This window comes from Bacillus rossius, chromosome 17 (genome assembly GCF_032445375.1).
Source record: "Bacillus rossius redtenbacheri isolate Brsri chromosome 17, Brsri_v3, whole genome shotgun sequence".
In the NCBI taxonomy this organism is placed as follows: Eukaryota; Metazoa; Arthropoda; class Insecta; order Phasmatodea; family Bacillidae; genus Bacillus; species Bacillus rossius.
Window position 1 is genome coordinate 30,396,771 of NC_086344.1, and position 27,142 is coordinate 30,423,912.

The window sequence follows — 27,142 nt, forward strand, 5'->3', positions numbered from 1 at the left end:
GCCAACTGCTTTTACTCACGGCCATAGACTTGAAAAATACACTACTAGTAGTAGTAACTGTATGTTTAGATGTGCGCACTTCTCGTTTTATTTGTGGCGAGATATGGCCAACGGCTTTTCCGTAGCGGCAACATTTATGAAAAACTTACACAAAGTTAACTCACTGGAAAACTAGATGCCGTTAAAACTGGCAATATCAGCGACTCAATGGTTTCCATCTTCTGCACATATCGTTAAGTCTTTGGTCTGTTCGGTTTCAGTTTCCATTATTGATTGTTTACATTTTGTTGCCTTCAGTGATTTTCAGTGACTTGCTTTATTTATTTATGCATTTATTATATTTCTAGCCAAGTTTCAGTTCAATTTTTATCATCATGGACGATAATAAAAAAAAAAGGAAACAGTATTCTTTAAAAGGAAAAATGGAAATCTTGAAGGAAGTAAACAAAGGCACAAAAAAATCACACGTGGCCAAGCAGTTTGGTTTGGCACCCCCTACACTCTCTACAGTACTGAAAGAACGGGGGAAGATTGTTGTAATGTATATAGTATAGTTTCCGTGTAAATAGACCTTGGACATTATAAACATTGTTGGCATTGGTCAACACACTTGAGTTTTGAATCTCGCGCGCCGCGCTGCTGGCGATAGTGGCGCTGCTACTTGGCTGCTGTGAGTTGGCTGCCCTGCTTCCTCCGGAAGTCAGTTGTTCTACAAAGGCATGGTCGTAAGTGGTGCTATCGGGTACTCTTGCTATCTGGCGACATCGGTCGCCAAATTAAATAGTTTTTGTGCAATTCGCTGTTTTATAGTCCATTAATGAACATTTTTGGTCCTCCGGGCCGGATCTAGTTCCGGTATTTTCGTTCGTTTTTTTGTGTAATTTTCGTTCGTGCTATCGCGGCGTTGTTAGCCTCGTGTGAAGTGAATTCTCGCACATTGACTAACAGTTTGTGACTCTGAAGTGCTCGTTTTGGTTGGCGGGAGCAGCGATCAGTGTCTCGGCTGTGGTTGAAACGTTTTAACTAGTTCGTTCGACGACTCTAACCTCTAGGTTGAGGTTATGTCTTCCGTTTCATTTGAAAACGATCGTTGAACCCTTTGGTAGTCAATCACCATGGCTGAAGGGCAGTCGGCGCTGGTGCGCATCCGTCTTGCTGAAGGTCGTATTAAGCGAGCCTTTGATCTCGCGCAGATGGTTCCCAGTGATAGCTGAAAAATAAATTTGTTTCGCGCCACAGCGCGCGACCTTCACTGCGTCCGAGAAAGGTTCGAAACGGACTTCGTCATCGTTGAAACAACCGCAACGACCGAAGATGGATTCGATGCTGAGGCGCACACCGCACGCTTGGCTGACTTTGAAGAAAAATATTTCGAAGTGATGTCAACATTGGAAGCCATTGAGGAGGTCAAGGTAGTATCACCAGGCACACCCACTACTCAGGTGAGCAAATCTCGTGTGGCTCTTCCAAAAATCTCTCTTCCCAAGTTTGATGGGAGCCCTCAGCAGTGGGCTAATTTCTCTAATTTATTTGTCACCCTGGTAGCCAACAATGCTGATATATCATCAGTGGAAAAACTGGCCTACCTCAAGACCGCCCTTAATGGGGAACCACTTGGAATGGTGCAATCTCTGCCGATCTCTGAAGCGAATTACGAGGTCGCGTGGAAGCTTCTTGTTGGCCGCTACGAGAATAAGAGGCTAATTGTCTCAGTCCATGTAGAGGCCCTCTTGAAGGCCCCAATGGCTGCGTCTGACTCACCCAAGGCTCTGCGCAATTTGTTAACCATTGTAAACGAGAACCTCTTGGCCCTTAGGGCACTGGGTGTCCCTGTAGACCAATGGGACTTGATTTTGCTCCCTATTTTGTGCAAGCGGTTAGACTCTGTCCTTCAAACACAGTGGGAGCTTACTCAAACCGATGCCCTTCCAACTGTAAAAAACCTTTTGTCCTTTATCGAAACCCATTGTCGGGCCCAGGAAACTGTGACAGCTTCTCGGTCACATGTTCCAGGTGCAGGACCTACACAGTCAAGGAACCAAATGCCAAGCTGGAGACAGGCTCGTCAATCTGTGAAAAGTTTGGTCAGCTCTCCACAATCATGTTGCGTTTGTAACAGTACCCATGTTGTTTTTAAGTGCCCTAAATTCATCAAGAGTAGTCCCAAGGACAGATATAAGATAGCTAAGGAGCACAAATAATGCCTGAATTGCTTGTCACCATCTCACGCATCCAAGGATTGTTCATCATCATCGTGTCGTTATTGTGGATCCAGGCATCATTCTCTGTTGCACTTCGAGCAACAGACAGCCATCAACCCTGGTCCGGGCAAGGATGCTTCAACCACACTCATTGAACCAAACCCTGCAACTGTTGCAGTTGCTGCCGCTCTACCAAGTGAAGCAAGAACAGTGTTATTATCAACAGCACAGGTACACGTGTTTGATTCAAGTGGAACTCCAATGGTCGTGAGGGTTCTGTTGGATACTGCCAGCCAAGCTAGCTTCGTCACAGAGAGCTGTCTGCAAAGATTGAGGCTTACTCGTAGAAGATCTCATCTACCAGTACAAGGTTTAGCTAACACTTCAGTGAATGTGGCCAAGTCATGCGCCTCCATTGTTATGGCACCAGTTGGTAGCACGAGCAGTAGATGTATTTGTAATTTCGAGAATCACCTCCAATTTGCCAAGTGCCAAGCTGAGCGCCAGGGTCCGTGGTGCAGTGGCACATTTGAAACTTGCCGACCCTGCATTTGACACCCCTGGTCCTGTTGATCTGTTAATTGGTGCAGAGTTAGTTCCTAGACTCCTTACTGGGGCCAAAATTGACGGTTCACCCGTAGCTCTGGACTCTGTGCTTGGGTGGATACTGATGGGACAGGTGGACACAAGTCCCATCATTATGGGACAGGTGGACACACAAGTCCCATCATTGACTGCAACATCTTTGTGTATCTCTCTTCTCACTTCACACCCTCCTTTGGATGAGGTAGTAAAAAGGTTCTGGGAATTAGAGGAGTTTCCTGCGACAACACACAAGTCTCCTGAAGATGTCAAATGTGAGGAATGGTTCAGTAAAACTCATCTGAGGTCTGGAGATGGGCGTTACAGTGTATCACTGCCCTTTCGGCAACCTCTTCTGAAATTGGGTGCGTCAAGGCCGCAGGCTCTTAACAGATTTCTTCGTCTTGAAAATCGTCTCAAGTCTGATCCCAAATTGAAGGCCATGTATTCAGAGTTTATGAGTGATTATGTAGCTAGTGGTCACATGGAAGAAGTAACAGAGTCACAGATTCCTTCAGCGTCGTATTATATTCCCCATCACTGTGTGGTTAAACCTGAAAGTTCAACTACAAAACTGAGGGTGGTTTTTGATGCATCCGCCAAGAGCTCTTCAGGTGTTTCGCTGAACGATGCGCTCTTTACTGGCACCCGGCTTCAACGGGACATAGTTGACCTATTGTTGAGTTTTCGTCTGCATGTAGTAGTCTTCACTGGTGACATCAAACAGATGTACAGACAGATAGGTGTACACACTCGTCATCAGGATTATCAGCGCATTGTTTGGAGGTTTAATGATGCTGAACCTGTGAAGGATTATCGTCTCAAGACTGTAACCTATGGTGTCTCTGCAGCACCGTTTCTCGCATTACGTACACTTCAACAATTGGCACAGGATGAAACCGAGCACTTCCCAACTGCATCACAGGTCTTACTTACAGATGTCTACGTTGACGATGTTGTCACTGGATCTAATTCGGTTGATTCTGCCTTGGCCATTCAGAGGGAGCTTATAACACTCCTAGGAAAAGGAGGCTTCAAGCTGCGCAAATTTATGAGCAACCACCAAGCTCTTCTGGATTGGTTGCCAGTGGAGGATATTGAGATCCCACAACCATTTTCATTGGATTCGGACGATTGTGTCATTAAGGTCTTGGGTCTGCAATGGAATCCTGTGTCGGACACATATTCCTACAAGATACAGCCTAGTTCTGGCAATGCCACAAAAAGGACAATCCTGTCAAATCTGGCTAGGATTTTTGATCCTCTTGGGTGGCTCACCCCACTGAGTATGTTTGCAAAGCACCTGATCCAAGTCTTGTGGGCACGGAACCTGGGCTGGGATACTGAACCACCGGATGACATCCTAAGCAACTGGAAGAACTTCAACACTCAGCTGTCACAACTGTCATCAGTTACCATTCCCCGACTGATTCGAGGACAGGCAGGAGGTTCCTACCAGTTGCATGGATTTTCGGACAGCTCCGAAATTGGTTACGCAGCAGTTGTGTACTTGCGCATTGACAACCCTGATGGTACAGTTCTGGTACACTTGCTGATTGCCAAGTCGAAGGTAGCGCCACTCAAGGTTCAGTCGCTGCCTCGCTTAGAACTATGTGGGGCCCTTTTGTTGGCTCGCCTGCTTCACCATGTCATTGATGCCTATGGAGCGACACTGCACTTCAGTTCGGTTACTGCCTGGACTGATTCACAGGTAACTCTTGCCTGGATAAACTCTTCTCCACATGAGTTAAAGACCTTTGTGGCAAACCGGGTTAGTCACATTCAAGAGCTAACTCGTCCAGAATGGTGGAAGCATGTTCGTTCTGAACATAACCCGGCAGACTGTGGATCCCGTGGGCTTCTGCCAGCACAAATTGTATCTCATCCTCTGTGGTGGTCTGGCCCTTCATGGCTGAAGAAGGCTGAGGACCAGTGGCCTGAAGGTATTCCGTGCATTAAGGCTTCTGACGTAATCCTGCTTGAAAGGAAGGTAGTGGCATTGGGAACTTTTATCTCCCCTGGGGACTTGGACACATTATTGGAACGTTTCAGTCGGTTGACAAGGCTGTTGCGTGTTACTGCCTGCTTGTTCAGATTTATCAACAATTGTCGTCATCCACTGGAAGGACGGGCCATAGAAGAGCTGTCATCGAAGGATCTAAACACTGCCCTAGAGTTCTGGATACGTTATGTTCAGTCCATGTGCTATCGAAGTGATTTAATTGCCTTGAAGAAGGATCAAATCACCTCCCCACAACTTCGTAGATTGCTACCGTTCATTGACTCCAAGGGAGTGATTAGGGTGGGCGGCAGACTGTCTCATTCGGATCTGCCCTTTGAGCAGAAGCGCCCAGCCCTTCTTCCTAAATCGAATCCCCTGACAAGACTGATCATAGGTCATTACCATGAAGTTAATCAACATCCGGGAATACAAGCACTCCAGGCCATTGTCAGGGAGAAGTTCTGGATTATGGGGGACAAGCGTGCAATCACCAACCTTGTGCACCGTTGTGTGCGTTGTTTTCGTGCATCTCCATCATCAGTTGCTCCGCTGATGGGAAACCGTCCAGCTATGCGGGTTCAGCAGGTAAAACCGTTCTCAAGGTCGGGGGTTGATTACGCTGGTCCATTCTTGATTAAGATGGCCCGTCTTCGCAAGGCTGCTGTGCTGAAAGCATATCTATGCGTGTTTGTCTGTTGCGCAACAAAGGCAGTACATATCGAGCTAGCCTCGGACTTATCGACAGATGTGTTTTTGGCTGCCTATAAACGTTTCATTGCACGTCGAGGACGTTCCTCGGACATCTACAGCGATTGTGGCACCAACTTTGTTGGGGCACGAAATCAGTTCTCCGAACTACAACTCCTCACGTCGTCTTCCCATCAAACAACAGTGGCTTCATCGCTCGCACATCTTGGTGTGACTTGGCATTTCAACCCGCCAGCTGCTCCTCACTTTGGGGGTTTATGGGAAGCGGGTGTCAAGTCGTTCAAGTCCCATTTGAGGAGGGTGATAGGAGAGCAGATACTAACGTACGAGGAGTTAAACACAGTATTGGCTCAGGTTGAAGCAGTGTTGAACTCAAGGCCGTTGTGTCCCCTCAGTGCGGATCCCAAGGACTTCACTCCTCTGACCCCAGGCCATTTCCTGACGCTGGAACCGTTAGTGACAATACCCGAACCAGATTTACGTCAGGTAAAAATGAACTGTTTGCATCGCTGGCAGCTTGTATCCCGACTACATCAAGATTTCTGGCATCGCTGGCATCGGGATTACCTGCACACGCTGCAACAACGTAGCAAATGGCAGAAAAGGGCGTCAGGTCTTGCCCCCAACCAGATGGTGCTGGTCAAGGAAGACAGGCTTCCACCTCTGCAATGGCCGCTGGGGCGCATTGTTGATCTTCATCATGGAACGGACGGCGTGGCACGAGTGGCCACTGTACGAACTGTCACAGGCACTGTCAAACGGCCAGCAGTGAAATTATGCCCGCTCCCCTGTGACTGTTGAAATCGGTGATTTCAAGGTGGGCGGTATGTTATGTATATTGTATAGTTTCCGTGTAAATAGACCTTGGACATTATAAACATTGTTGGCATTGGTCAACACACTTGAGTTTTGAATCTCGCGCGCCACGCTGCTGGCGATAGTGGCGCTGCTACTTGGCTGCTGTGAGTTGGCTGCCCTGCTTCCTCCGGAAGTCAGTTGTTCTACAAAGGCATGGTCGTAAGTGGTGCTATCGGGTACTCTTGCTATCTGGCGACATCGGTCGCCAAATTAAATAGTTTTTGTGCAATTCGCGGTTTTATAGTCCATTAATGAACAATTGTGAAGATGTATGTATGGGAATAGTATATGTACGTTGTGATATTTCAGTATAAAGAACAAAATCCCTTGCTTTATAAGACTTTGTTATAACGAGATTTTACTGTATAAAGTGTTTTCTCACATAATCGTCACACATTTTATTCTAAAATCAAGTTTGAAAAGTAGGGGTGCGACGATTATGCGGGAAAAAATTTTTTTGTTAGGTTAAGTTATTCATAAGAAACCTCGTTCATGGAAAGTACAGTAAAACACCGTTTTAACGAACTTCATTAGAGCGAACAATTCATTACTACGAACTATGCCTTTGGTCCCGTCAGACGTCCATGTAACATAACGTAAAAAAATTTCACTAGTACGAATTTTCTCGTTCAAATTTTTTAAATATTCTATAAATATTCATTTGAACGAACACTTTTCTGCCCAGCACGGTAAACGACAATCGGATAAAATTGTCGCCATTCACCCACAAACTGCCATCTTATTTATTTTGATACGCGCCATAGATGACTGCAATGGACTAGTGTTGAAATCAATGCACAAAACTAGTGTAGCGACTAAAGCGCTGCATTGTGGTGTTCGCTGACATTACTCTTTGTTCTATGCTCGCACGACGTGTTTAACCGATGCGAAGTGCTACATCATAAAGTATTGCTACACACACATCTCTGGTCGTTTTCTTGTTTATTGTTTGAGAAACGTGCAGTAGCCTACAACTCGCATAGTTTCGGTTCCCTAGCACGTTCGTGCAACTTCGGATTTCTCTCAAAAATTGAAATTATAAAAATCGAAGGGTTGTGTTAGGTTAGTCACAATATGCTTGATCTTCTGATTTAGCGGCTGAAGTGGCGTTAATACCAAAACGCAAAACTTCGGAAATCTTCGCAAATTCTTGCAGGGAACCGAAACTACGTGAGTTGTAGGCTTCCCAGAAACGTGGCTATACTACGTGTATAACTTATTTTTACATGTGTAGGGTGCATTTGTTTTTATAGTTTAAAAAACCGTACTACTGAACATGTCTTCTAGGAAACGACTTGAAATGTTAAAAGCAGTATATAAAGAAAATAAAAAGACTGATGTGGCTAAAAAGTTAGGTATCTCCAAATCAACATTATCCACAATTCTCACCCAGCGATCCAGTTTGGAAGACAATAAAATGTAAAAAAAAAATTCCTAACTTTTAAATTTTATATTTTTGATTTATTACAGCATTTTTGCAAACAGCTTGTCTTGATTCCAAAGGTAGGCTTACTGCTTTGGCAAACAACTTACCTACGTATTTCTGTATTGTACATATACATACTAGTATGTATGTATGTAGTATGTATCTTGATCCCAAAGTATAGCTGTTAAAGTAATTGATGCTTGTACCACTCATATTGATATTAGATTTTCTACTTTGTTTTTTAACAAGATCGAGTTATGTTCAAAACCCCAAAACAGGCAATCATTGTGATTTCGGTATAAAGATCTTCATTATAACAAACTGCCATAATTTTGGTCCCTTCCTGTTCTTTATAATGAAGCTCTATGTTTATTTAATAAAATTAAAAAAAAAGTGGAATATACAAGATCACGCTACACAATTTATATTAATAATTCATTAAACAAAAGCCTTTCTGCAACTTTAAATTGAAAACCCAAACTGTAACGCGATCGCAGGCCACTTAAATCTGTGACGTGAACTGACGCCTAACTATTGCCGTAGTACACATTTACCACGAAAGAATGCGGGCCATCAGATGTAGTTAACTCGGCACTCGACAGAGAGAGTGCGCTGCATGCACTCGGTGAGATATCGATATTCTGCTACGTGTGCACGCTCTTTACGGGAAGTAACATAACCAAACAGAGAGCTTGCGTTGCATGCATCGTCGTGATATCGATATTGGGCTACGTGTGCACGCTCAATACTGGAAGCAACATAACCAAACATTAATGATTGCAACGAGCGCTGGCTACATTTTTGTAAGCGGTACACCACGGCGACACAGACGAAAAGATGAACGTTATAACGTTTAAAAACATTTTTAAAAGAAAATTTACACATCAGACAGCTAAATATTTCCATTAATTAAATAAGTAAGAGGTAATGTCCGAATAAATATTAGATTTATATTTTGAAATACAGCGTTTTATACGGAAGAAAAAAACCACACAAAGCGCTCTGTAGCTAATAGCGTAACCAAAAGCATTGTGCAACGTTTACGCGAGATGTTTTCTTTATCCAAATTTTGACGCTCAAAAATACGGGTGCAGCGATTACGCGAGTGCTGCAATTATGTGATAAAAGAGGGTATATTATCTTCCTGTACATCCCCCTTATGCTTTTGCATCCCCTCCCCTCCTGCTTTACATCGTACTTCACGTTTCACTCCTAATTTTAGATCCCTCCCCATTCTACATTTACAACACATTTATTTTTTAGTTTTTCTTCAACAGAAAAAGTTCTTAGCAATGGCGTATGTCCAAAAACTTACATCAAGTCATGTACTCCCATTGCACAAATCTTTCAAAGATAAAACACATGTCTCTATATTCCCCTGATTTACATCCTCCGTTTATCCTTCCGTTCTTTTTTTTTTTTTTAAATATTTGTTAATTATTAGTGTTGGTGTGTATAAGTGTTGCGTGGTACATTGTGTGGTACAGGAGTGTCTGAAGATGATAGAAGGGGACAAGGCGGTGACGTTCAGCGCCGTGAAGGACGGCTGTCGCGACAAGGGCAGGGACGAGCTGGCGGGCGTGGCGTCCCTGACGTGGGAGAGCGGGCAGCTGGCGAGCTGTGGCGAGGGGCCGGCCCCGGGGCCCTCCTTCGACCGGTGGCTGGGCCAGGTGACCGGCCTGCTGGAGGAGGTGGAGCTGAACAGCGCCCGGCGGGAGAGCATCGCCCTGGGCTGCACCCCGGTCAAGCTCAACGCCACGTTCTGCAAGGAGGCCGAGCCCGAGCCCGAGCCGCTGCCGGAGGATGCCCCCGGCGTCGTCTTCGAGGACACGTTCGTCCTGGCCGTCGCACCGAGCGAAGACCCCGGGAGCGCGCGGCCAGACGAGCAGCTGCCCCTCCGGCTGCGTTCATCGATACCCGTCAACACCTTGGGCTTCAGGACTGCCGCCAGCATTGGCTTGGTCCCTGTAGGTTAGTGAGTCACATTCAAATACAAGTATGTATATAAATTGATGTGTTTTTTTTTTTTTTCTCTCTGCCTCTCTTTCTCTCTCTACCTCTCTTTCTCTCTCTACCTCTCTTTCTCTCTCTACCTCTCTTTCTCTCTCTACCTCTCTTTCTCTCTCTACCTCTCTTTCTCTCTCTACCTCTATTTCTCTCTCTACCTCTCTTTCTCTCTCTACCTCTCTTTCTCTCTCTACCTCTCTCTCTCTCTCTACCTCTCTCCTTCACTCTCTACCTCTCTCCTTCACTCTCTACCTCTCTCCTTCACTCTCTACCTCTCTCCTTCACTCTCTCTCTCTCTACCTCTCTCCTTCACTCTCTCTCTCTCTACCTCTCTCCTTCACTCTCTCTCTCTCTACCTCTCTCCTTCACTCTCTCTCTCTCTACCGCCTTCACTCTCTCTCTCTCTATACCTCCTTCACTCTCTCTCTCTCTCTACCTCTCTTTCTCTCTCTACCTCTATTTCTCTCTCTACCTCTCTTTCTCTCTCTACCTCTCTTTCTCTCTCTACCTCTCTTTCTCTCTCTACCTCTCTCCTTCACTCTCTACCTCTCTCCTTCACTCTCTACCTCTCTCCTTCACTCTCTACCTCTCTCCTTCACTCTCTACCTCTCTCCTTCACTCTCTACCTCTCTCCTTCACTCTCTACCTCTCTCCTTCACTCTCTACCTCTCTCCTTCACTCTCTACCTCTCTCCTTCACTCTCTACCTCTCTCCTTCACTCTCTACCTCTCTCCTTCACTCTCTACCTCTCTCCTTCACTCTCTACCTCTCTCCTTCACTCTCTCTCTCTCTACCGCCTTAACTCTCTCTCTCTCTACCTCTCTCCTTCACTCTCTCTCTCTCTACCTCTCTTTCTCTCTCTACCTCTCTCCTTCACTCTCTACCTCTCTCCTTCACTCTCTCTCTCTACCGCCTTCACTCTCTCTCTCTCTACCGCCTTCACTCTCTCTCTCTCTCTACCTCCTTCACTCTCTCTCTCTCTCTCTCTACCTCTCTCCTTCACTCTCTCTCTCTCTACCTCCTTCACTCTCTCTCTCTCTCTACCTCCTTCACTCTCTCTCTCTCTCTACCTCCTTCACTCTCTCTCTCTCTCTACCTCCTTCACTCTCTCTCTCTCTCTACCTCCTTCACTCTCTCTCTCTCTCTACCTCCTTCACTCTCTCTCTCTCTCTACCTCCTTCACTCTCTCTCTCTCTCTACCTCCTTCACTCTCTCTACCTCCTTCACTCTCTCTCCCTCCTTTTCTCTCTCTACCTCTCTCTCTGTTTAGTTCCTGTTCTCAAAAATTATTTGTAGGTTCTAGGTTAACTTCCCACAATTCATAGTTAAACAAAAGATATAGTATGTCCTGACAGATGGCATGTTTGTGTGTTCAATATGACTTATCAGTTTGCCGCTACTTTTAGTTCAAATGATCATCCCTGTCTCCAGGTGAAAATGTGGTCAAACAAAGGGTCGAGATTTATGTTACAAAAATCTCTTTTGTTTGCCATAGGCTGGCATTTCCTGCTTGTGTAATCTTTCCATCGGGGCGGGCTAGTGCGTGGGTTGAAGGGCAGGAAATGGAGAAAACTGCCTTATTTTCGCCAGCTGTTTTCAAACTTCAGCTAACTTACTTCAGTGTCGTACAGGCTGCTGATAGTTACGGGTCTCAGGAGCATTTGAAAAGTACAGAATGTCCATAAATGTCTGTCCCAGTTTCAATAGCATATTAAAACAACAAACAAATTTAAGGTTAACAAACCATTATTCCTTAAAAATTTCCATAATGAGTACCATTAGTTATAAGAGACACATTCAACCTAAAGTCCAATTCTTCCCACACTTAGGTTAACAAGTCCGGGGTAATGGAAGCAATAGCCTCTTCATTTACTTTTAAAACCACATTAATTATTTTACATTTAAATTTGCATGTATTTTTCAATAATTTTCTTAGACTCCTATGAATTGTGATAATTAAAAAAAATTTACTGTAAGTTTAAATTTGTCTCCTAAAATATTCTATATTCGTGAATAATTTGATACTTGATTTGAATTAAAAAAAACAGGATCGCAGAAGCCTACTGATATTAATTCGTTGGCTTAAAGGGAAGCTAGAAAGAAGAGTACGTTGCATAATGGCAATATGTTCAGCAACGGCCTTTACCGTAAGTCTTTTGTATTTTGTACCAGGAAATATGGGTGTATAGATTTCAATGATACCGGGATTATATGTTCTTAAGCTTCTTGGTGCCATTAAGTTGACAAGAGCCAGCGGAACAGAGAACTGGGACAGACACGTAAGCAATAAAATTTTCTCAAATATTAAATGTTTTAAAGATAGTTTAAAAGAAATATTTTTACAAATACTTGTATATACTTTCTAGCGTTAGCAATAGATTAAAACTTTGGTGTGTGTATGTGGACAAAGGTAGTTTGTAAACACAGTGAATTTTATTATTATTATTATTTTATTATTATTATTATTATTATTATTATATAGCTGTGTTTACAAACTATTTTAGTCCACTTGTTTTCATTGTATCATAAAAATTGCACATTGTTGTATCGTCTGATATGTAGCCATTCTGCTGTATGGTGGTATGTGTATGCTGTATGCTGTCAGGTGTTCACCTGACAGGGAAAAATGCGGAAGCCTTGAATAAGTTTGGAATGTTTTTTGGTGCCAGGAAAAACCTTGAAAAAGCGGCTAATTATTTCTTGATCAGCAAGTTCAAAAGAGCTTGGTTGAAAAACTGCTTGTCGAGCTTACACACTGTGTCTCTTATCGATAGTGCTATAATATAAGAATTTTCGTCCGTCGTCCAGCTGGCTAGTGTCGATCTGGCAACAGTGGGTGCTGTTTGCTTGGGGGAGCTGAATTGTTGCATCTTGGAAGGGCAGCCCTTCAGGATTTTTCTGGCAATGGTTTGTTTTTACAGCGACTGGAAGGGCAGCCCATCAGGATTTTTCTGACAGTGGTGTTTTTGAAAGGTTTTCTGAATTGTTGCCCCTTGGATGGGCAGCCCTTCAGGATTTTTCTGACAGTGGTTAGTTTAGGTTAGGTTAGGTCACTTTACAAACTGACAACTGTCAGAAAAATCCTGAATGGCTGCCCATCCAAAGGGGCAACAATTCAGAAAACCTTTCAAAAAAAACTACTGTCAGAAAAATCCTGGTGTGCTGCCCTTCCAAGGGGCAAGTTTTTCAGGATTATTTAAACTCTTAAAGAAACATGTTTTAAGAAATTGGATGGGCTGCCCTTCCAGTCGCTGTACAAAAATCCTGAAAGGCTGCCCTTCCAAGGGGCAGCATTTGTCGCCCCGTTTTCTTTGTACCGCAATCTAAAAGTTTAAGGATAGTTAAAAGGTGTGTGTGTGTTGTCGGCACAGGGGTGCTGTCATAACTTAGAAACACACAACTTAAAAACACACAACTTAGAATTTTCTAAGTTATGACTTTCTACGTTACGTTTCTAAGTTGTGTGGTTCTGCGTTGCGTGTTTCTAAGTTACGTGTTTCTACATTATGACAGTTCTAAGTTGTGATAGTTCTACGTTATGACGTTTCTAAGTTGTGTGTTTCTAAGTTACGTGAATTTTTCCAAGTTTTCTAAGTTGTGACTTTCTAAGTTATGTGGTGTTCCCGTCGGCGCAGAGCTTGGGGAGCAGAACAAGGAGAACAGCGAGGCACTGTTCAAGAAGCCGGCCAAGAAGCAGCTCAAGTTCGCCTCCCCGCGGCCGCTCCTGGCGCCGAGAAACGCCGCGCCGGCCCCCACCGGCATCCGCCTGCCCCTGAAGATACGCGGCCAGGCGTCCTCCTTGGGTGAGCTCCGCCTCCGAAACACTCCGCGATCCGCACCGATGGACCCTCTAATACTGTGTTCGCCCGCTTGTGAGTCGTCGCAGGTTTTGTGTTTGGTAAAATACCGTGTTTTCTCGCATAATCATAGCAGATTTTATTCTAAAATAAAGTTTGAAAAGTAGGGGTGCGACCATTGTGCGGAAAAAAATTTTTGTTAGGTAAAGTTATTCATAAAAACAAAACCCGTTCATGGAAAGTACGTTTATTTAAAAAATGGCGGAGTATGCAAGAGCACGCCAAACAATATATATTAATAATTCCTTAACCAAAAACCTTTCTTCAACATTAAAAACTCTAACGCGAACGCAAGCCACTAGAATCTGACGTGAACTAATGTCGTAACGTGTCGTAGTACACACTTGCCACGAAAGAATGGGGGCTATCAAATGTAGTTAACTCGCCACTTGAAAGAGAGCGCGTGTTGCATCCAATTGGCGAGATATCGATATTCGACTACGTGCGCGCGCTCTATAGGGGAAGCAACATAACCAAACATGAATGATACGCTGGCTACATTTTTAATAAGCGGTATGCCGCGGTAACGCAGACAATCAGATAAAGGAAATACCTTTTTAAAACGTCTTTAAAAGAAAATTTACACGTCAGACAACTTTGTATTTCCGTTTATTAAATAAATAAGTGGTAATGACCGAAATTAAATTTTAGATTACACCTACACCGCGGCGACGCAGACGATCAGATAAAAGGGAATAGCTTTTAAAAACGTCTTTATAAGAAAATTTACACGCCAAACAACGTCGTATTTTTCCGTTAATTTATTAAGTGGTAAAGACCGAATAAATATTAGATTTCTACTTTAAAATACATTGTTTTATATGGAAAAGATACCTACACAAAGCATTTGGCATCTACTAGCGGGACCAAAAACATCATGCGACGTTTACGCGAGAAGTTTTGTTATCCCAATTTTGACAGCCTAAAATATGGTTGCGACGATTACGCGCGTGCGACGATTCTGCGATAAAACACGGTACTGCGACCTGTGTGCGAAAGTTTCCATTTTTGGTATAAAAAAATTCAAGGCAGTCATGAGGACTGCTGACAGAAGTGAAAACATTTTTTGCAATTTTTACAAAAAAATATTATCGCACAACAAATTTATTTTATCACGTTAGTAAAATAACTCCTAATTTACTATAAAATACGCATTGCATAGTAATTGTAGGTATTAGAAAAATAATGATATTAATTTTTAGGTTATATTTCTACAAAGACTCAGTTTTCTTCGTTATTCAAACTATATATCCATATGAGAATACATATAAATATATTTTATACTTACTTTTTACTGCACAGTTATCGTTTACTTTAGATTTAAAATTGCAATAAGTTATACTAATAGGAACAGATATAGTGTTATAGTTAACACATCATGTGACCATGTCGATGACGACTTGCATGAATTTACTCCCTATCCAAACCTTCCCACAGAAGTTTACACTTCAAAAAAAATTTACATTGCACTGTTGTGGTTGACTGCATGTTTTAATAACTAGCCTGTGTTGGTTTTTTTTTTAATAAATATGTCTCGAGTAAATATAATATTATATATCTCGGACAGTGCGTGTAAGGCATCTTGAAAACTGCGCTGTTTAAGCTAGGTCTGCCGGCTCCGGCATGTCATGTGACTGTCTGCTGCTGGACTGTGGCATGTTCGGCGAGAGGAGGAATCTGAATATAAACCTGCCGGAGAGAGAAGGGGGAGAAGTGTGTTTGAGTGCATGTTGCCTTGCAGCAGTGTTCGTGGTTTTCCCTCCCTGTCTCGCCGTGAACTGGCACCCGTACACAATCATCACGTCTCATCTCGACAGGGTTTTGTGACGCAACTGTGTCCAAACATTGTTTTTGCGCGAGATTTCCCACGCTTTCTGCTGCAACTTTTCATTCGTGACAAAACTGCTGTGAAAGGGTGTGCTTGTTTTTATTGAAGAAACTGAAAGAAAAAAAGGATTGACAAGGAAATAAGCCTGCGGTCTTTTCTCTCTTGTGGAAGATGGGAAGGGAAAACATAAGAATAAAAAATATCTTTATTTTCCTTTGTATTTTTTTGTTTGTTTTTTTGTTTTATGGTGCCCAGATGAAGGGGAAGGGGGAGGAAGGGCCTCAAAGGCTGAAGAGGGGGAAAGGCGGACATCATTGCAGTTTCGTACAGGACAATAAGCTAAGAGACGGAGTTGTACGAGACACTTAATTTGTATTCTACTGGAGACGTCTCACGTTCGAAAGCAACCCTTACAGTGAAAATGTTAGTTTTTTTTTTTTTTTTTTTTTTCCCCTTTTCTTTTCACAAAATTAAGTGTGCGACCCATACAAAGGGGCGATACTTCTGTTGTTAAATACAGTACCGTCAAATCCTTAATATTCACAGGATTCAATATTCTGGCAGAAAGTGGCACCAGAAAAGTTGTGGGTGAATATGGTATAAAATTGCTAATTTAAATCATTTTTAGTTTCTGAGTTTGAATTGTAAGTTTTACCCCATAAAGTATTTTTCCTAAGCTCAAAATTTTAAAAAACGTTTGGGGTTGCATTATATTCACGGTCGCAGTATTTTCTGGTAAATACAGTACTTCCGTCTTCATCGTGGCACCTGAGACGGCAGGCAAACTCTCGCAGCTGTATGTCACAGGTCTTGAAGTGCAGTCAGTTCCGGCTGGGATAGGGTGGGAACTAGTGGAGACATAAGAGTTTCCAGGCGATAAGGCGAGTTAGTTAAGCAGTGACTTTTATAATCACAGCTGATCACACCTTTTTTATAGCTACTGGGAAGAATATATCTACAGTAGAACCCGTTTATAGTGAACCCGCCTATAATGAATTCCCGTTTATTGTAAATTTCCGTCTCAGTCCCAGCAAAATGATGTGAGGTTATGTATTAATTTATTGGATATAGTGCACAACTTTTGTCAATGTTGATACGTTTTTCCGTGTACTACGAACAAATTTTGCCGACATAATGCACATTTATCTCAAATATTTTCATATAATTACAAGTTTTTTCACGAAACGTCTATTATGGATCACATTGAAGTTTTTCTCCGCAATACGCTACTCGATTGTCCACTGTTCATATTATAAACAAGTCGTATTCGAGTGGCCTCGGTAGGCTACGTGTAGCCAAAAATGGTGATCAGTTTGGTGAAAATAAAAAATAGTTTTCCTTGCATAGTTAAAGAGTGGACGAACGCGTGTACATTTAATATGTTATCAAAATTAAACATAAATTACCACCACACAAATGCTTATGTACATTATAGCAGCAAATTCAATATTTTTACGTCTCATTTTTATCGTTCACGTCTCGGACATTTTGATCGAGTAAGATTCGTAAGACTACCACTAGATAGAACTCTGTGGACTAAATTTTTCCATAGAAAGTGAGACATTTTCCCAGCTTTAGTAACTGCGATACTAAATGATACGTAGTGATCTTTGATGCGCCAGACCGTTATTTTTCGTTTATTTACTTTTGACGGTAAAAAGAATTTTGTGTTATTAAGCTGCAAATGTGCTTCAAAAAGAAATGTGTACATAAAAAAGGGTGAAAAATGCGGTGAAAAAAGTAAGGCATTATCTGTGCAAGATAAACTGGACATTATTGAAAAGGGAGACTCCAACCCCACTGTCCCGTATGTGTTAATAGCAAAGGAACTGGGAATTGCAACATCCACATTAAGTACAATACTAAACAAGCTGAACAATCTTCTTTCTCAAGCTGCGAAAACGCACAGAGTATTAAATGCCTAAAAAAAGGATAATACGCCGATGTCCAAGAACCATTAGGTAATAGAAAGTTTGTACACGTGTAGTTCATTAAAAATACCGTGTTTTATCACAGAATCGTCGCACGCGCGTAATCGTCGCAACCATATTTTAGGCTGTCAAAATTGGGATAAAAAAACTTCTCGCGTAAACGTCGCATGATGTTTTTGGTCCTGCTAGTAGATGCCGAACGCTTTGTGTAGGTATCTTTTCCATATAAAACGATGTATTTTAAAGTATAAATCTAATATTTATTTGTTCATTACCACTTACATAATAAATTAACGGAAAAATACGACGTTTTTTGGCGTGTAAATTTTCTTACAAAGACGTTTTTAAAAGTTATTTCCTTTATCTGATTGTCTGCGTCACCGCGGTGTAGGTATAATCTAAAATTTAATTTCGGTCATTACCACTTATTTAATTAATTAACGGAAATACAAAGTTGTCTGACGTGTAAATGTTCTTTAAAAGACGTTTTTAAACGGTATTTCCTTTATCTGATTGCGTTACCGCGGCGTACCGCTTATAAAAATGTAGCCAGCGCATCATTCATGTTTGGTTATGTTGCTTACCGTATAGAGCGCGCGCACGTAGTCGAATATCGATATCTCGCCGATTGGATCCAACGCGCGCGCTCTCTGTCAGGTGCCGAGTTAACTACATTTGATAGCCCGCATTCTTTCGTGGCAAGTGTGTACACTACGACACGTTAGTTCACGCGTTCGCGTTAGAGTTTAGGTTTTTATATTTAAAGTTGAAGAAAGGTTTTTGTTTAATGAATTATTAATATAGATTGTTTGGCGTGCTCTTGTATACTCCGCCTTTTTTTTAAATAAACGTACTTTCCATGAACGGGATTTGTTTTTATGAATAACTTCACCTAACAAAAAAAATTTTCCGCACAATGGTCGCACCCCTACTTTTCAAACTTGATTTTAGAATAAAATCTGCGACGATTATGCGAGAAAACACGGTAATATCTGCATTTGTTTATAAAACTGTTGCTTTGAGTATTTTCATTCGTTCTTTTCTTGGCTTAGGCCTATGTGTAGTTAAGATTTTGCTTTTGAGTATGTATTGCCAATATAAAGGTTTTCCCAGATATAAAGTTTCCCCTCTATAGTGAACATATAGACTACTCCCTTCAGATTCGTTATAACAGGGTTTTACTGTATATGGTTAATTGCAATAAAACCGAAATAATAACATTGAAAAACATAAAAAACACACCGTAACACCGAAATGAAAGTTACTACACCATAAAGCACTGAAATTCAGGTTATATAATGGAATTAAGTAGCATTCTACCAAATCGTTTCATATTTTAAATTCAAGGAATGTAGTTATTTTGTGGACAAAAAATTGTACCCAAATGCATGGATCAGAAATTTTAATTATTTTTTTTTTTGTTGTGGATCTCTTATTGAATCACTTTTTAATCACAAATGCTCGCTAGTTAATTTTTTTGTTCAGAATTTATCTGTTTTAGACCATTTTATTACAAATTATTTTATTGTGAAAATGTAGCTCATAAATTGGTTCACTGTTTTGATGGAGTAAATATTGTAAAACAGCTGTTATAAACATAAAACCACTAACAACGATAACTTCTGTTCTAAAAATGAAATTGGACTTGAAATAACACCGTGAAATTTTTTGTCTATTTATGCCACTTTAGTCGAGGGCTTCCTGAACCCTTGCACAAGTGTGACAGATGAGAGATTCGGTATGAAGGAGAATGCAAATGCATTCTCTTTGCTTCTTTTCTCTGTGGTTCCCCATCCTCTTTCATATCACCGCATTTGCTATCCGAACAACCTCTTTTCAACTAGTAATAAACAATTTTTTTTTTCTAACTGCAGCTTGTATTTCATAGGGAACCGTGTAAAGGACTCTGCAGACATGGGGCACCAGAAATATTCTGGTAAATACGGAATAAAATTTAATAAATTTTACAAACTTGAATAGAATTTCAATTACATAAAATCTTTTGCACAAACTTGTAATCAAATAGGTTGGGATTTTTTGTATTCGGAATGCCATTATTTTGGAGTAATTATGCTGTGTCATACCTGTAAAGCATGGTTAATTGTTTGAAAGGCAAAATAAATTTTTGTGTACATTCATGCATTTTTAATAAAAAAATTTTATGAAATAACGTTAAATTTAGTTCTGCAAATTATTTTCTCTAGCTTTTTTATATATATACTGTTTGTTTAGTACTACTATCTATATGTAGATGAGCGTGACTACATATTTGTGTAGTAATTTTTCTCCACGTATTGGTTTTGACCCATGTACGAATACAAAGTTGAAATGAAATGTTGTAACCAGTTTAAAGGTCATAAGTATTTAAAAATCTTACTGATAGTTGGCTGGCCTGCATAAGAAATTAAAATCAGAAGACAGCGCTGAAAAAATTGCAGCCTAGAAAGTATGTAGTTTTTTTTTATCTCTAACTATGCTTTGTCTTTTTCTTTATCAAACATAAAACACTTCAAAAAACTCTGTATTTCAACATGTTTCTATTGCTTGCTGTATGAAATATTTGTTTTCTTGCATGTTTAAGTAAAATACTCGCCGGCACTTGAAAAGCAAAGTGAAAAGTCTCTCGGAGTAGCAAAAATTTCACCGGCCCTTAAAAAGCAAAACAAAAAGTCTCCCAGTGATAAGTGTGAGTATCTTCTGCTTTCTTTTTTCTCCCCTTTGAATGTTTGGTGGTGGATTTCTTCTTCTTGTGCATATCTGAGAAAAATTACAGGAAATGTATGGGAATCATACAGGGATATGTTAGAGACTTTGTCATAGTTACTAGACATCTTGTCAGTGTAGAAGATTTTGGCCAGTATGACACTTCAAACCAACTTTTTCTTTTTACTGGCTTTTATTTACATTTGTTTATTTTTAGTGTTCTTTAATTAGAACCTTTTTATATATATTTGTGTTTATTTTAAATTTAAAAAAACATTGTATGAGATTATGTGTAATGAACGAACTGACATGTTTATGGCAAAGAAAAGTTCATAAATATCAAAGATTACCATATTTAATCGCATAATGTCCGCACATTTCTTTTTAAATACTTGAAATGGAATTTTTTTAAATCCGCATAAAGTCCGCACCAGACAAAGCAACCTTGGCCACCCTTGAAAGGCACAGTAACAGGATGGAAATTTACCGACGCAGTCAATAATGCTTTGACCTTGAGTTGTTCATTTCTCCGGAGCGGTCGCTGAGAGGGTTTTGCAGCGTGGTGAAACCTTCCGGACTCAGAAACTCGCACTCCACTGCGCAGCTGCCTGCGCCGTCACGCGAGTTGCAAGGGGATGGGCTATATATAGCACAAGCCAGTACACATCAACTCACACTACGTCGCAAAGTAGGGGAGTTAGCGGAGAAGTGGTGGGGGTACATGCGCACGGTTTTTTTATACACACAGTGGGCAAGGGACAGGGAGGGAGGCTCGCCGGCGCCGGCTAATGTAGAAATTAGACATCTGCCCCGTGCCGTAAGTGGCCATCTCAATGAAAGATTAAAAAAATATCTTTTCACGCGAAGCGTTTATTTTGTGTAGGCTGGCTGTGGCTTCTGAACGTAAGAGCGCACACGCGAGTGAGAGAAGAAAAAAAATGAGTGGAGTCTTCCACTAATTGCCGGCACCCAATTATCTCGACACCTGTCACATTTCTCACGTCCGCTGCGGAGGGTCGCCAGTCACCAGCGCTCTGCTAGTAAACTAATTATGAGAGATCAGTTTTTTTACTCTACACAAAACGTAAAATTTTGAGGGGAAAAAAATATTTTTTTTCGGACTTCACCTCATAATGTCCGCACCCCATTTTTTTTTTGTCAAAAATGTAGCCTAATTACTGCAGACATTGTGCGAGTAAATACAGTAGTTATTTTGTGGACAAAAAATTGTACCCAAGTGCATGGATCAGAAATTTTAATTTTTTTTTTTTGTTGTGCATCTCTTATTGAATCACTTTTTAATCACAAATGCTCGCTAGTTAATTTTTTTGTTCAGAATTTATCTGTTTTAGACCATTTTATTACAAATATTTTATTGTGAAAATGTAGCTCATAAATTTGTCCTCTGTTTTGATGGAGTAAATATTGTAAAACAACTTTTATAAACATAAAACCAATAACAACGATAGCTTCTGTTCTATAAATGAAATTGGACTTGTAATAACACCGTAAAATCTTTTCTATAATTATGCCACTTTAGTCAAGGGCTTCCTGAACCTTTGCACAGTTGTGACAGATGAGAGATTCGGTATGAAGGACAGTGCAAATGAGTTCTCTGTGGTGCCCCATCCTCTTTCATATCACCGCATTTGTTTTCCGAACAACCTCTTTTCAGCTAGTTATAACAAACAAATTTTTTTTTTCCTAACTGCAACTTGTATTTCATAGGGAACCGTGTAAAGGACTCTACAGAAATTTTGCACCAGAAATATTCTGGTAATTACGGAATAAAATTTAATAAATTTTTAAGTACTACGAACTTGAATAGAATTTCAATTCCATAAAATCTTTTTCAGAAACTTGTAATCAAAAATTTTGGGATTTTTGTATTCAGAATTCTGTTATTTTGGAGTAAATATGCTGTGTCATACCTGTAAAACATGGTTAATTGTTTGAAAGGCAAAAGATTATAAAAATTATCTATAAAAAAATTTGTGTACATTCATGCATTTTTAATATTTTTTTTATGAAATAACATTCATTTTAGTTCAGCAAATTATTTTCTCTAGCAATTTTTTTTATATATATACTGTTTGTTTAGTACTACTATGTATATATAGATGAGTGTGACTACATATTTGTGTAGTAATTTTTCTCCACGCATTGGTTTTGTCCCATGTACGAATGCAAAGTTGAAATGAAATGTTGTAACCAGTTTAAAGGTCATAAGTAGGGATGGTGATTTTTCGTTTTCGCGAAATAGATGCGAAAATATGCTAAATTATATTTTTTCCGCTATAAAATGCGAAATCTAGACTATTCCGAGATACATGCGAAATCAAGGTAAAAAACGTAGATTCGTCTTCACTCTACAAAATTTATTTACAGATTGTATTTCGTTTCAGTTCAGTATCAAAAGAAACCATCATTTTATGGCGTATTCAGCACAAGTATCTTATTGTTACGTCATTCACAACACTATTGTTCGTAAATATTGAATGAAAAATGGCCATCCGTGCCTCGCGATTGTAAACAAAGTAAAGAACAACTAGCTGGAAGAGTGTCCGTCATCTTGAGAGTAGAAGTTTTTAGGCCACCATATTGCGACATCTCTGCTTCGCCGTGCCCATTTTCTGTCTGTGTTTCACGTGAAAGCCGCATTCTTGTGTAGTCTGTGGAAGGTGGTGTGTTTACAAATACGTGCACACTCGTGAATGTGTTGTACAGTAGAAGCCCTGTCATACACTTTTCAAAGGAGGGCACAAAAATTGTGTATGAAAAGGGAATGGCAATAATTTTTTTTTTCAAACTAGCATACCAGCACAATGTCAAATAAAACTTAAATACATAATGTGTAAATAATTGCATAATATTAATGAATGATATGAATTCATCATTATATATACATATAATAAAACCACCAGAAATGTAAAATACAGTCCATAATCAAATAAAGCTGCATGAGAAACAGTGGCCTTACAAAATGTTATCAAGTCCTTTCTTGGAGGGGGGGAAAAGCCACCAAGCCTAAACTATAAATTAAAAAAAAAATTAGGCTATTGTAAAAAGAAAATCAAATTTTTGCTTGTTTGTTTCATTTTAAAACAACTTTATGCAACAGAAAAATTTTCAATAAAATTTTAGCTTGAGAAACGTAAAATACAAAACAATCCGTCGTAAGAAAACAATAACAAACGGGTATGTTCAGTGCAAAGATTAATGAATGCACATAAAATATGAGATCCGTGCCTTGGTAAAGCGCGTGCACCATTTTCATAATCATTGCTAGTTTGCGCCACTAGTCTCGCTTGATGCTGGCTATAGATGCTACTAGCGAAGTGCACAGTCTTCCTGATACTATCCATATCTATGGTGCGATAGTTATTTTCTTACGTTTGCAAAGGTAAACAATGAACGTTTTTCAAAATAAAATCATTATAACGTAGTTTATCAGGAGGAATACAACAAAAAAAATTGTGATTTTGAGACTTTTCCGCTTTGTAAAAACGTATGAAACGGGAAATTAATGATTTTATAAGTGTGTGTTCCGGGAAAGTAAACCATTGTAAATATAGTACTTTCGGCGGAACCAAAATGAATCGCCGTATGAAACGGGAACGTATCATCGAGGTTCTACTGTATACTGTTATTTCTCGTGGTAAAAATGGGACGAAACGTAATTTCCATTCGCGATCGCAAAAATGAATACAAAAGTGAACAGTTCTACGAAAGTGATACAAATATTTTAATGCACAATTTATGTAGTAGAAATAAGATCTAAGGTGTAGGATTATCTGTTGGTTATTACAGTAGGATTATATATTATTTAAGTTATTTGGGTAATAGGTTAGTGTAGAATAGTGAATTGTGACAAAATGGGTAGGGTGAAATGTAAGTCGAAGCTTAAATGTGTGGGTTGTAAAAAGGTGTGGAAAGATGGAGAGAGTGGTGTACGGTGTGACAAATGCGAAGGCTGGGTCCATACGGAGTGTGCAGGACTAGAGGAGGGGGAGCTGGGTAGTCTGGGGCAGGAGTGGATGTGTAAGGATTGTGACAAGGATAACAAGCGTTCAGGAAGTGTAGTGGCAATGGCAGGAAGCAGTGATAGCCAGGAGCTGGTAGGTGGGGTGTCAGGAACTCAGAGGGAAGGAGGGAATGTAGATGTGGGTAAGGACTGGGCACTCAATTTCATTGGTGATATTCTGGGAGGAAAGATTGTTGAGGGTCTGAGTGGGACAAGGAGGGAAGTCGATTTGAAAGAAGGATTAGGTGAGGTGTTGTACAGGAAGGAGATGGAAATAAAACATAGATTAGAGAGGGTAGAGGAAGAAGTAAAAAGGGAGGATGGGTTGAGAAGTGTGTTAGTAAGGGTCGAAAGGCTGGAGTGCGAGCTGAAGAGGACAAAGGAGGAAGTTGAGAAGGAAAGGCAGATGAGAAAGGAGGCAGATGTGGAGGTAGATAGGCTGCGCAGGAGGGTGGAGGAGCTGGAAGGGAGGGAGAAAGTAAGGACTCAAGCTGTTAAGGCCACATATGCAGAGGCATGTACTGGGGAAGTTCAGGAAACAGGTGTCAGGTTGCAGAATGAAGGGGTAGCAAGGAGGGTGCGGGAGGAGGCCGGCAGTAAGGCTGTGGGTACAAGCAACGTAGATGTGAACAGGCATGAAGAGGGCAGGGATACGAAAAGGGGTACAATAGTTAGACAGGAGCCCGAAGTGATTTTCCTGGGCAGCTCTATTGTGAAGGGGGTAGAATTGCAGGGGGTGGGGAAAGGAAGTATATATAAAGCTGCGTTTGGGGGTGCAAAGATTAGGAACTTGGGGGAGAGGGTAGGCTGCATGAAAGGAAGCAGTAAAGTTAAGGTGGTGGTTGTTCATGTAGGGGGAAATGATGTGGCTGGTAGAGTGGTGGGGAGGGAAGTAGAGGAGGATATGAGGGGGCTAGTGGGCAAGGTGAAGGAGAAGTTCCCTGTAGCCAGAGTTGTGGTCAGTGGGGTACTAGTAAGGAGGGGTATAAACTATGTCAAGGCTGCGGCGGTCAGCGAGGTGTATGAGAGGGTGTGTAGGGACTTGGGAGCCATGTTGGTAGATAGCAGGAAATGGGTGGGGCAGGACTGTGTGGGCAGGGATCAGGTTCACCTAACAGAGAGGGGAAAATGGATGCTAGGAGACCTGCTAGGAAGGGAGACTTCTGGCCATTTGGAAAGGGCAAGGTTTGAGCAGCAGGGAAGAAGATAGCAACTAGATAGTGAGGAAGGTGGAGAGAAGGGGGGTGATTGTGAATATAGAGCCGATAGCAATGCTAGGGAGGAGGTGACAGCTAAAGTCAACAAAACTCAGATTGGTTGGACGGGGAGCGAGGAAGGAGGAAAGAGGGGGGTGGAGTTGGATAGGGCTGCAAGAGTGCTGGAAATCGGGGTTCTAAGGGGAAGGGGCACTCGTATCAGGGCGGAAGGGACAGAGGCGCAAAGGGGAAAATGCCAATATGTAAAAGTCGCAGTTATAAACTGTAGAAGTATATATAAGAAGGTGGAGGAGTTCTGGGGCAGGGTGGAAGCCTATGGGGCGGATATCATTGTAGCGGTGGAGACATGGTTGGACGAGGAAATTAGAGATGGGGAACTGAAGAGAGCACACTTTGAAATATTTAGAAGGGACAGGAACAGGAATGGAGGAGGGGTAATGGTGTGCATGCGAGAGGGACTCTGTGGTAGGGTTGTATGGGTTGGGGGGAGAGCGGAGTTATTGGAGATGCAGTTCCAGGTAGGAGAGAAAAATGTACGGCTGATTGCGGTGTACCGGCCACCAGGGCAAGGGGATGAAGCCATACGGGAGGTGCAGGACAGGTTGGACATGCTAGGGGAAGGCAAGTGGGTGATAGTGGCGGGGGATCTGAACATGCCAGGGGTGGCATGGGAAAAGGGGCCGGAGGGGATGGGGTCAAGGGAACAGAGATGGGCATCTCAACTGGCAAACAGAGGACTGGAGCAGGTGGTGACTGAAAGCACCAGAAAAGGTGCCAGGAGAGGAGAGCAGGATGACGGGAACCTGTTGGATGTGGTACTTGTGAGACCAATGGAGGCGGTCAGGGGAAGTGTGGTAATGGAGGGCATCAGTGATCACAGGATCCCAGTAGTGGAGTTAGACGTGGGCTGGAGGGAGAAAAGGGTAAGGAGGGGAAACGTGGTAAACTGTTGGGGTAAGGCTGATAGAGTGGGGGCAGAGGCATTCCTGAAGGGGGAATACAGTAGATGGGTAGATATAGAGGACCTCGAAGGTAGATGGGCTGCCTTAAGAAATATTCTGCTGCAGATGGCTACACGTTTTGTACCTCAGAGGAGGGTAGGCCAAGGAGGTGACCCTCCCTACTATGGAAGGGAGTTGAAAGTGTTGAAAAGGAAATGTAGGAGGCTGCATGCGAGGGCAAGGAAGCTTGGGGGAGAGGAGATAGAGGCGGAAATGAAGGCGCTTGGGAAGGAACTAGGGAGGAAATCGCGGGAAGCAAGGGATGCTTACATGGAACAGCTGATGGGGGAAGGGGGGACGGTAAATGGGGCGGAGCTCTACAGATACATAAGAAGAGTGAAGGGTGAGGAGGGAATAGGGGTTCTCAGAGGAGGAGGGGGGCAGGAATATACAGAGGACAGGGAAAAGGCAGACTTACTGCAGGAGCAATATCTGGCAGTATTTACAAAGGAGGAGGCATGGGAGGGTAAAGAGGACGACAGTTTAATGGGCAGGAAGGCCTTTGAGCTGCGACTGACAGATGTAATTAAGGTGATCAGGAGGTTGAAAGGGAGAAAGGCAGCTGGGCCAGATGGTATAGGGAATAGTCATTTGAAGTTGGGTGATAGGGAGATTGGGAAGTACCTGTTGGAGGTTTTCAAGCAGTCTCTGGAGGAGGGGAAACTACCAATGGAATGGAAGGAGGCAGTGGTAGTTCCCATCTACAAGGGGGGAAATGATAAGGCGGAGCCAGGAAGTTACAGGCCGGTCAGTTTGACGTCCTGTGTAGGAAAAGTGATGGAGAGGTTGGTAGGAAG

General features: G+C 41.7%; 2 protein-coding genes across 4 annotated transcripts in view; both read left to right on the forward strand.

Annotated features, from left to right (window-relative positions):
- LOC134540984 (kinesin-like protein KIF18B) overlaps positions 1 to 27,142 on the forward strand; it is a 63,545-nt gene that overhangs the window by 30,233 nt on the left and 6,170 nt on the right. For 2 of the 3 annotated variants that reach the window (XM_063384093.1, XM_063384094.1), the window contains exons 11-12: positions 9,265 to 9,748; positions 13,420 to 13,587. In XM_063384093.1, the coding sequence (XP_063240163.1) occupies positions 9,265 to 9,748; positions 13,420 to 13,587 (652 nt within the window). Of the gene's footprint in view, positions 1 to 9,264; positions 9,749 to 13,419; positions 13,588 to 19,981; positions 20,087 to 27,142 lie in introns of all 3 variants that reach the window. The other variant, XM_063384091.1, reaches the window with a different exon arrangement.
- Positions 34 to 6,691, forward strand: LOC134540983 (uncharacterized). The gene is made up of 2 exons (XM_063384090.1): positions 34 to 2,880; positions 2,911 to 6,691. The coding sequence occupies exons 1-2, from the start codon at positions 2,593 to 2,595 to the stop codon at positions 6,292 to 6,294; spliced, it is 3,672 nt and encodes a 1,223-aa protein (XP_063240160.1). The 5' UTR covers positions 34 to 2,592; the 3' UTR covers positions 6,295 to 6,691.

What these genes read in the sequence shown, in the direction of transcription:
- LOC134540983 (XM_063384090.1), top strand. Translation starts at nt 2,593, where the DNA reads ATGTGGCCAAGTCATGCGCCTCCATTGTTATGGCACCAGTTGGTAGCA. An exon ending in GGTGGATACTGATGGGACAG is followed by an intron (nt 2,881 to 2,910) that starts GTGGACACAAGT and finishes ATTATGGGACAG; the next exon opens with GTGGACACACAAGTCCCATC.